This window comes from Lycorma delicatula, chromosome 1, assembly GCF_047948215.1.
Source record: "Lycorma delicatula isolate Av1 chromosome 1, ASM4794821v1, whole genome shotgun sequence".
Taxonomy (NCBI): Eukaryota; Metazoa; Arthropoda; class Insecta; order Hemiptera; family Fulgoridae; genus Lycorma; species Lycorma delicatula.
In genome coordinates, this window is record NC_134455.1 from 368,170,523 (window position 1) to 368,182,622 (window position 12,100).

Sequence of the window (12,100 nt, forward strand, 5' to 3'; positions counted from 1 at the left end):
CTGTTTATTTATAGCTTACAAATTATGTTAACAAAGTTAAACAATAAAAAATAAGCTAACAAAATACAATATAGGAGCTTAAAATGCTAATTGTACGTTGAAAAATGAAAAAAAATCCTTTAATTAAAATTTAAAAATTTTTTAAAAGTGGTGGGTGACAGAATGATTCTGAGTTCATATTCGTTTTCAGCATCAAAAAATATATTAAAATCGTGTATCGCATGTTAGGAAACAAAAATTATGTTTATCAGTGTTATTAAAGGTTTTTAAACAGTTTACGGTTGTGCACCGTAATTTAAATATTCAGTTGTATTTTAATTAATTTATTTTTCATTAATTATCAGGTTAATCTGTATGTACAAAACCTATCCTTGTAAAAAAATATTTTTTGATTATAAATATGCAGTCACACGATTGTGTGTCATCGTGCGTGTGAATGAATTAGTGAAAATCTTTTAAAACAATAATCATAATTAAATTCCTACGCTACTAAATATAATCATGTATAAACAAGTCTATTACTAATGCAGTGCAATAACAAATAGACGGAGGCGCATGCGCAGGATAGACGGCTTCCTCCCACTAACTTATTTCAAACGAGTCGTACGCTTGTCGCGCGCTCCGTGTTAGTAACCGTCTGGTCTTCAGTAAGGTAACGTAGAATCGTGTGTTGTGAAGTTCGGTTAAGAAGATGCCTGCCGACGAAGAACTGAGCACTCTCCTTAATAGAAGACAAGCTATCAACGAAGCGCTCGATGAAGGTAAACCGGTAATACCTCAGTTTAAGAAGACAAATGGAAATGTGTACGCTGAATTCCATGAATTTTCTCGTAGGCAGATTAAAGAATATGAAAAAACATTCAACAAGTAAGTTTTTGTTTAATCCTTTTACTTTATTTAATAAAAGTGTTTGTATATTTTGTAGCGGATTACTTCGCACGTGTTTTGTGTTGCAGTAAAAATTAAAAGATTTTCTTTTACAGAAACAAATTATTTAGTCGATTAATTTTCAAATATTAGTTGTACTATTGAAATCGTTTTTTTTGGAATTTATTTTATATATTTAGTATCTTCACGTATTTACGTTAATTATTATTATTTCATGAATTTACGTTTTCAATAATTAATATTAATGTTAACTACATCTACTCTGTATTATACGACCACCTTTTTTACCTTGTGACTTATTTTCATTTATTGACCATTTATTTATATGTACCATGAATAGCGTGATATATATTTTTTTTAAATGAACCAAGATTAATTACAAATTTAATGTTAATGGAAAATATACGAAATATATATACTCGTAAATATATAAAATAATTGATTAGTAAATTAAAAAATAAAAATAAATTTATTATTTATATATAAATCAATTTAGTTAGGAATTATACCGATATTATTTTATAGACAAATAATTGTTATAATGTCCAAAAAAAAAAAAAAAAAATGATAATATTCAGCATTATATAATATAAAGTGAAATCGATCAAAAATTCGCGAGTGATGAAAAATGCGCGAAAGGGTGATCATATAACCAATTTGTTGCTATAATGAAGATTTTACCAATTTCCTTTAGTTTGTCCAAACAAATGCTGGGATGATTTCTTATTTTAACCGTATAATACTATACCTACCCATTTTTGACGTTTTAGACCAGTGATTCCCAAACTCTGCGCCGCAGTCACTTCAAAAGGTAAAGCCAGTTATTTTTACACGGATTTGAATACTAGATCGCGGATACCGGTGTTCTTTGGTAGAGTTAGGTTTCAACTAACTTCACATCTCAGGAACGGTCGAACTGAGACTACAAGACCTACACTTCATTTACATTCATTCATACATATCATCCTCATTCATCCTCTGAAGTATTATGTGATAAATAATTACCGGAGGCTAAACAGGAAAAAGAAAGAGTGCATTACGAAGTTCTTTCAGAATTTCATAACCCATTTTTCTCGTATATTAATGGAAAAAGTTCATATTAACATATGTCGCAATATACCTCGTTTGCGAGTTACGGCTAGTGAAAGATTTCACTTGGATTTCAGCTATCCCGGTGAAATGAGGTCGTACTGAAATTATTAGGACGTTAATTAAGGCTCAGAATTAGTGATTTTTTGGCCTGAGAAATTGATTAAAATAGGGCCCAAAACCGTATCTGCAGTAGTTTTTGAGAAATCTGGGGTAAAAACCAATAAATTGGGATAAAACACCCCGGTTTTTTATGTTTGATGTACAATAACTTTGTTAAATTGGTGGTAATAAATACGGTCAAATTTAAAAAAAAAAAAAACAAGTACAGAATTTAATTCTGAACAAAATGGTGTAAGATTTGTTGAATAAAACAAGGTGTAAGTTAAAAAAAAATTGAATTTTATTTATAAACAGTACATTACTACTTCATTTGTCATAATAGTACATATTTAATGTAAACAAAAACCAACCGTTTAAAATTTTGTATAAACAAAATTTACTGTTAAAAAGATTAAAAAAACTGTAAAAACAATTGTAAAATAAAAATGACTTAGATAATATTTTATTAATGACAGAAATACAATAAATTATTTGAAAAACTATTATTTGAAGGTGGAAAATAAAATAACGCCGATCAACTTTGCACAATGCTGTATTAGTGTTTAATTCTGTAAGGTACATTAAGTACATAAGTATATGAGGTATAGTGATCTGAGCTGTCGTCAGCGACGGTCTTCTGTAAATTTTTGTTTGATGGTTATAGGTTTATCCATTGAAGAAATGCCGTACTTATTTATAACAGAGGAATACGCTGATATGGTATTAATTTTGGGTGCGTCTAATGGTAATACGTTTCGGAAAATGTCGTATTTCATATTTACAGTTGCCGCAATAGAATATGAAATACGTTTTCCGAAACGCAGGATTCCAGATACCACAAAACAATCAACGCGACTTCGCAATCTTCAGGAAACAAATTCACTATCTCAGTGATTCCCAAACTGGGCGTCCCGGGGGCCGCAACCTCTTCACAGGGGCTCCGTGAAATATTGTAAAAGCATCATAATTAATTCAACAAAGACATTTATAATTATTAATTTAATGTTAATAAAGTAAAAAATAATGAAGATACACGAGTTTTTATTTATTTTTATCTTACTTACGAGTAGACATACTTTTACTCAGGGTAGGGCGCCAGGGAAAATTTTAATTGAAAAAGGGCGCCGCGACTCGGAAAATTTTGGGAACCATTGTTTTAGACGATATATTATTATCTACCGTCCAGAATAAAAATATTATTTTAAATATCGTATAACTGATTATAATTTCTTATTAATACTTTAAATATTTTTTCAAAAAATTAATTTTAATTATTTTATACGACAATTAATATTTAGTTGAATTTCGTTTATTTTGTTTTTTTTTTAATATTTGTGAAAACAATTTGTATTTTCCAGTTTTTACACAACCGGCTATAATATATTGCTGCAAACAGCATAACTATAAAGAGAACATATAGCGAACGGCCAAAATTTGGGGTGTCAAGATTATATTTTTTCTAATTTTGATTTTTAGACCCTGCTTAATCCATGAAATTTGTAGAAGATAATTTTAATTAACATCTCCGGACTGGGTCAACTAAAATTCTTAAAAAAACAGTATGTGGGCCATTGATTTGACCCACCGGGTTGGTCCTAGTGGTGAACTTCTTATCGCAAATCAGCTGATTTTGAAGTCGAGAGTATTAAGATTCAAATCCCAGTAAAGGGAATCGCTTTTATACGGATTTAAATACTAGTTCGTAGATACTGGTGTTCTTTGGTGGTTGGGTTTCAATTAACCACAAATCTCAGGATTGGTCGGCCTGAGAATGTACAAGACTGCATTTCATTTACATTCATACATATCATTCTCTGAAGTAATACCTTACGGTGGTTCCGGAGGCTAAACAGAAAAGAAAGAAAGAGTTAGGAAGGTGATGTAATTAGTTTAATTGTTTTAAGAGTTTTTTTATATATATATTTTCACTAAAAATATTCATGTACATAAATTCTAATTTCTGTTATGTTTTTGATCAACTATTCGACGAGGGGTATGACCATATTATTCAAATTATTTTCATTTTTCGTAATTTTTCTAAACCGTTAAGCACTGTATTAAGGGAAAATATTTCTGTGCATGAGATTTTAATCGTATTAAGTTTTTTAAACGCCTGCTGACAAATGGATAAAAGTAGTTTTGTTTTATCTGTTTTATTCTAATATAATTAAGTAGTTTTAATATTAAAGCGTGAAATTTAATTAAAAGTTTCCCTATTAGGAAATCATACAACGGGATATTAATTTTTACATGAAGTAAACATGCTACGTTAGGGCGTCTTCTATCACCTACTGAAATATCATTAAAACCTTTACAAACATTCTGTAAAAATCGTTTACTAAATCTGTTTCCGTTATGTATTTTATAATTAATTTAATAATAAAGTAATTAATATTTAAATACCCGAATTTAAAATAAAAATTTCTCGGTGACAAGGCCGGGAATTTTTTCCAATCTTTTGGCGGTTTTTTTTAAGTAATGAAAATTAATTAGAAAATGTTTAAGTATATAAAAAATAATAAAATGTTTTCTATACCAAGAAAGTCATTTCGTATTCTCTTCGTGTATATTTATATTTTTTTTCGATAATGATATTTTGTTTAACAAATAACTGTCATCAGATATTTAAATGTTAAATTATATCATTGGTTTAGAATAATTTTTTTTCTTTCCGAATTTTACGCAGATTGTATTTGTTACGTATTTTAATTCACGGATAGAATAAGTATGTTGGAGATAATAACAGTTCAGCAAATACGTGCTGGATTATTTTATTTTTTTACGTTGTAATTTTTCCCTTGTTGTTCACTAGTCAAGGTCATAATTTTGTCGCCATCGAGTCTGCTACGAACATATCTTTTATATTCTAGCAGCATGCTATATTAGAATTAACTTTATTTAACTGAAAACAACCTTTTTAAACCGATAAATACGGACAAAATAATATTACAAGGAATCTTCAACGTTTGAATTACCTTTAATTTCTTCTTTAAACATCGATTCGGTATCTACTACGCTTTTACTGAAAATGTTACAAAAAAATTTCAGTTATTAAAATAATATTGGACGAAAAAAAGAATAAGCGTTGGCCCCTCATAGTTAGAAAGGTTTTAACATTTTTTTAGATCATTAAAGATATAAAATAAATTGTTGAATTATATTTTTCGTTTGTAGTTAAAACTTACGCGTATTTCGTGTGAGTAGTTTAATATGCGAGTGTTTAAATTTTCCTTCTCTCTTGTCCCTTAATAGAATTGAACGTAAAATATTATGGGTAAAACCGAATAATTCGGTTTTACCCATCATTTTATTTTTAATTTTATGCCCTAATTTTATGTTCATAGAAGATACCTTTTCTCAGTACTTTTTCTCTTGCAGGAATTGTTTTAATGATGTTAAAATGGTAACCGCCTGTATTCTTGCACTATAGATCGACACTCCAAACGACGTCATTTGCAAACTGCTTTTTCCACTTCTAATTGTTCACTGTTTTAGACGATATATTATTATCTACCGACCAGAATAAAATATTTATTTACTTATCGTATAACTGATTATAATTTCTTATTAATACTTTAAATAATTTATCAAAAAATTAATTTTAATTATTTTATACGACAATCAATATTTAGTTGAATTTCGTTTATTTATTATTTTAGTATTTGTGAATACAAATTGTTTGTATTTTCCATTTTTTACTCAACCGGCTGTAATATATTGCTGCTAAAACAGCATAACTATAAAGAGAACGTATAGCGAAAATTATTGTTGTTTTCGAAAATTATTTTTTCATTATCATTTTCATTGTAACGACTTTATTTTATTGTTTTATTTTTATAACCTTAATCGCTAAATTTGAGGTTGGTTAGAGGCTACACTGAGCGAGTAAAAAGGGTGTTTGGTTTAGTAGTTATTTATTGGTAGAAACTGCTGTTTGGTTCGGTACTGTAGGCCACTTTTGAAACTAGTTGTAAATAATATTAAATTACCATTTAGGTTATGATTATCGAAGCCTGACTAACAAAAATCTTTTAAAATGATTTGTCACATCCTAACCTTTCCAGTTATGTGTTTTTGAGTTTCCCCCACCCATGTGGGAGTTTATGATAATATTATGCAGGCATGCACTCAAATTTTCCAGTACCGGAACGTTTGATTTTGTATTGTAGCAGCTGCAAGAATATGGTATATAGCCAGAGACGTCTGGTTACATGACAATTTTCTAAAAAATGCACATTTACATTTCGACTTTACATTGATAAGTTGTAAAATTTCTCTTTCTTGTCAAATATTTTCATGAATTACATTTTTAGCGATTTATTTTGTCACCTTTTGCTTACGGATATCCAAAAATAAGGACCATTTTCGTGCGGTATGATTTAAAAAAATTTAAAGTTGTGACAGTGCCCTTCGTCAGGTCATACCATTTTTAAGGAAGTTATAATAGCTTTCATTAAGAAATATGATTATAATGAATACATAATGTTAAAGTAAAACAAATTTCATATTAAAGGAAAATTTTCTATTTTTCTCATAAAGGAGTACCGGAACGGCGTTCCGGCATCAGTTCACTCCTGTTATGTCAAAAAAATAGATCGTTACGAAGTCAGAGCCTCTGCTTAGTTACATTTTTCTGTGTTTAACAGTTGGCAAGTTATTTCAACGTTTGTATACTTATTAACATATTTAGGGTATATTCAATTATCAGATTTTGAATTTTTGAAATTAACGTCAATTTAAGTATTAATTTAGTAATAAGTTGTTTGAAGTAGTTTTTAACTGACGCCAAAAAGTCAAAATAGAGAAACGTATAATTAGTTGAATTATAATTAATATTTATCTTTTGTGTTTTTTAAGCTGCATTCGTTTTATAAAATAACTAGCGTACCCAGTCGCGACTTCGCCCACAATATAGATGTAGCTTCACTCGCAATGCTTTTTTAATAGAAAACTTATTTTTTTTATAAATAAAAAAAACTGTAAATAAACATTTTTATGAAAAATCCTGAAGGAATAAACGATAAACGATGAATTGTTGCCCAAAACTTAAATAAACGAAAACAAAAAAAGGAAGATAAGAAAATTAAACAATATTTGTTAGACCGATCCATTTTATGAATGAATTAAAATAGTTCAATATAAAAGTCCAATAAACAAAATATTTATTACAATCCCAAATCTAGCATCTCCATCGCGCCTTTGCCCGTGCTCTATGGTTACATGCGTTTCCCGTCACGATCAGAGGGTCATGGGTCGCTTCGTTCTCCCTTCCCGTTTTCTCCCGTTTCCCTTTCCTTCTCCCGTTTTCCCCTTTTTTATTTTTTCAATTTTCCCCTTCTTCCCTTTTACTTTTTTAGATTTTTCTATTTCTACCTTCTTCCCCGGTTTTCGATTCCGGTTGGTTTTCGATGAATTTCGGTATAGGTTTATTCTGCCGCTAAGCAGAAACCGTGGTAAAATTTTTTATTATTCCTAATTTAAAAACAAAGCCTTTTCCGGACACATGTTTATTATGATCTTTTTTTCTTTATTTTAAACAGAGAAAAACGGGGAAAATTTAACGGCGTTATTCTGGAGCACTAACACACTCATTCTGTCGCTCTGCGCACGCACATGATGTATCAATATTACTTATCTGACAGATGTAATGAATTACTTCATTTCCCTGCTTTACCTACGCTTTTAATCTCAACCAATTTTTTTTCATCTGAAATCTTCAATTATTTGCTTTACATATTCTAATTTTTTAATTCCATTTTAATTTAATTATTTTATATTTAATTTAATTTTAATTAAATTTATTTAATCCCCTTCACCTTCCCCTATTTCCATTTCCCCTTCCTCTTTTCTTTGTTATCTTTTCCATTTCCTTTTCCCCGTTTTCGCCTTTTTTCTTTTTTCTTTTTCCATTTTCCCCTTCTTCCCTTTTACCTTTTTAAATTTTCCCTATTTCCTTTTTCCGATTTTTCCCTTTCTGCCTTCTTCTCCGCGCGTAAATCGGTCCAGTAGTTTTTTAGTCTATAGCGGACACACATATCGGAAACATTGAAACGGAATCGTAAAATGTTTAGTATAACGTATGTTGCTTTTACGTTCAACTATCTGTTGAACGTAAACGCTGTTAACACGAAATTTAGTTTTTTATCGACTTGAACCCCTTAAAATCAAAATTTCGCAAAATCCTTTCGTAGTGGATTCCTACTAAAAGATACGAAGGTACCCTGAAAATTTCAAGTCTCTACCTCTAATAGTTTTGGTTGTACGTTGATTATGAGTCAGTGTCAGTGATTCACTCTCTTTTATATAAGAAATTTTGAATTATAAAAAAAAAAAAACAATATGCATGTTTTTATTTGAGCGTGAGTGTATTTCATTAAAAACCTTCTAACTTATTGAAAATTAATTATATATACAAATAATTTTTTTATCGTATTTCTGTTTATTCGTTAAAAATGTAAAATATAAGAATACGTTCATTCTTTTGTTTTAAAATAATAAAAGGAAATACACACTTAATTACTAATTATGTATGTACGAGATAATTAATTTATGTAGTATGAAACTTTTCGCACAGCATTTATGCAAATTAAGACTGTAATTTGTCTATAACCTGCCATCTTAAGTCAATTAACGTAGGATTAATTTGTTCATAACCTGCGCAATTATACGTTTTTTAATGCAGGTTCTCATAAAATTTACTTTATTTAACAACAAAAACAAATTGTCTTCGTGTTAAAATAAGGACACTTTTAAAAAATATATAGTTATAAACTCAACGTGTTTCTAACTGGTCAATATAGACATTCTAAATATGATACAAAGTTGTGTTACTTGACAACAAAATTATACTTACGTAATATTCTATTTTTAATTTATTTTCCTGTCGTTTCCTATTACGTATTTTAATTACACTAAATTATATTTACACAAATATTAGGTAAAAATATTTGTATAGATTGTTATTATAATGTCCTTGTCCTGTTATAATTTCCTTAAAATAAATAATGTTATTAATTGGTATCGTGTAAGAAAAATTCTGTCTCCAATCAGTCGTCCATTTTTAATCACATAGTGTATAGAGACAGGTTCTTACTGTAAAATCTGAATTTATCGATACCTCTATTCTTATTTATTATCCATAAAAGTACCTAAAGAAACAATTTCAAACGAATATTTCGTAGAAAAATTGTTTCAAATTTTTTGTATTTTAGTTCTTGTCGCTTGAAATATTTTATTAAAATTCATCTATTGCGTGAAGAAAAAACCTGTTCTTACTCGATAGGGGGGTGTTCCAGAACTGCGCACTCGCCTAATCCCTTTTTACCTCCTGCTGGTGCATCTATAAAGAACAACACGAATATCGCATCAAGCCTACCATTGGTCATTAACCCGTTAATTCCAGAAAAATATTTATTACATTATGATTGTTTAATGAATATTTAATATTGTGTTGAGGGAGGTTCTGAAGAAAATAATTTTTCCTTTTCCGTGCAATTTTTTTTTTTGAAGTCGGTTCAGTTTTTCAAAATATTTTTATTCAGTTATTTATGTTTAAGGATATCTGGTTATTCTAAAACATAGTAAATGTTGTTGAATTTATTTTTATAGTTTTAAATTGATAAAAATAATATGCAAATTATTATTATTTTTTTTTTACTTCTCGGCGATCTGTTTTGTAAATTAAATATTGTAACTTTTTTTTGCCCAATGTTGGCATCGCCACATAACCTTGAAGGGGTATTTTTCGGAATCCCCCCCCCCCACCAAAACCACTTAATCTGTTAACCAATCGGCCAAAAATCGATGTACTTTTAACATCCAATAAGAATTAGGTGGGATGCATTTTTCAAAATAAAAAAATAAAAATTGGTACTTTTTCGTTTCCCCCCCAAAAAAAGAAAAGTTTACAAGTTTTTCACCTGGATATAACTGAAAGTAGTAAGAAATATTGATATTAACAATAACCAGGTTGGAGAAATAACCCAATAACTAGATATAATCATTTATATTACCATTCTTATAACCATTTATATTTATTTATTTTATAAATATAATCTAACCAAACTTAACCTACGCTCGCTAACCTTACTAGTAATGCTTTGAATATTTAAATAATAAATTCAGTAATTATAGCAATTATTTATTATTTAAATAATCAAAACATTACTGTTAATTAGTCGAGGTTAGTGAGCGAATCGAGCGTAGGTTACTTTGGTTAGTTTTTAATATCTAAAATATGGATAATGTTTAAAATAACTGGTATAAAAGAGTAGTGTGTTATCGGATTATTTCTCCAACCTGGTTATTGTTAATATCAATATTCCCTCCTACTTTGAAACGTGCATATTCCCACCTAATTCTTATTGGATGTTAAAAATACATCGATTTTTGGCCGATTGGTTAAAAAATTAAGTGGTTTTTTTTTTGGGGAGGGGGAATTCCGGTAAGATCTGCTTGAAGCTTGGGCGTGGGATATGTAAATGACATTTTATAGCGAGACTCAAACCCGGGATCTCCGGATGAAAGGCCGAGAAGCTAATACTCCGCCTAAACTATTCTTTATCTTAAGAGAAGGATAAATTTTGGAGAGGAGCGCGAAATCACGATTTATTACAATTTTAAGTTTACACGCCATCTGTAATCGATTCTTTTATATAGTCATATGGTAGAAATGAATTCACACATTGATTATTTATACTTATAAATCATTTTTAGTCGAAAAGTTTCTCGTAATTAGATTTTTTGTTTGAACAGAATATAATCACAATAATGGGAATGTAAAAAAAAATTCGCCTAAAGGAATCTTGGTTGTTATACATTATTATTTGCGTCTTTTTACGAATATATTCTTTTTTACTGTTTTGAACCATTTAGTTAAAATTACTTCATATTTAACTTTTAGGTATATAATATATGTCGTGTGTTTTAAAAAATAATATCGGGATTTTAAAGTTATATAATATTTATTAAGTTTTTTACATCGATAAATTATACATGAAATGAAAGAGCAACTCAAAGAGTTTTTTCCTACAATTGTTTAATGTGAGCACCATTTGTTATATGGTACACATCCTGCTGATAAGAAAGTTCATCCCGTACTTTAATCAGCAAATGTGGAATAATTGAGCGACACCTGCTTCAATCCTGTACCTCAAGCCGGGTTGCTCAGAGCTGGTGGCATATACATTTAATCCTTTATAAACCCCCAAAGAAAAAAAATCGCACAGGTACAGACCCGGTGAACGTGGAGGACACGGTAAACAAACCCTGTCATTTGGTCCCGGCGTACGATCTAGCGGTCAGGAAGAATTTCATTCAACCGATCACGAACATCGTTATGCCAGTGAGGAGACGCAAATAAAATTGCGCACTTTTTGATATAAAATTCTGTTGTTCGTATTGCACTTGAGGAAAGAGCATAATTGTAGCATATTAAAAAGCTCATTCTAGATTCTTCTTCCGCGAAAAAGAACGGCCCGTAAACTTTCCGTCGGGATACGTCACAAAAAACATTCAGTTTTGGGGAATCTCATTCACACTGCAATATTTCGTGAGGATTTTCTTATTTTCAGATACGCACATTACGAGTGTTTACTTTTCCATTAACATGAAATATTCTTTTGTCACCGAATATGATATAAGAAAGTCTTCATCGTTACAGTGCACCATTTCATTTGCAAAGCTAGCAAGCGAACCGTAATCTGTTGGTTTTATAGCTTGTAACAGCTGTAAAACGATATGGATGCAGTTGTAAGCGTTTCCTAACTTCGCGGTTAGTCTTCCTTATGGATTTCCTAGGACTACGCACATAAGACTCTCTTACACGTTAAACATTGTCTTAGGACACACTCGGTCGTCCTGTACCTTTCCTTTACAAATACATTCACTGTTTCAAACCGGTTTATACTACCTACGAATGTTATTATCACTCGTGGAATCACAACGGAACGTGCGTTGAACGGTAATTATAAATTCACACTTTGCAAACTGCAAAACAGAACGCTTTCTGTTGGGGTCGCCA

At 29.9% G+C, this 12,100-nt stretch overlaps 1 protein-coding gene across 1 annotated transcript in view; it reads left to right on the plus strand.

The window, feature by feature from the left end:
• The first annotated feature begins 618 nt into the window (after window positions 1-618).
• The window catches only part of Swip-1 (EF-hand domain-containing protein D2 homolog Swip-1), a 298,599-nt gene continuing 287,117 nt past the window's right edge, over window positions 619-12,100 (plus strand). Inside the window, exon 1 of the mRNA XM_075353671.1 lies at window positions 619-867. Coding sequence (XP_075209786.1) covers window positions 692-867 — 176 coding nt within the window. The 5' untranslated portion in view covers window positions 619-691. The remainder of the gene's footprint in view (window positions 868-12,100) is intronic.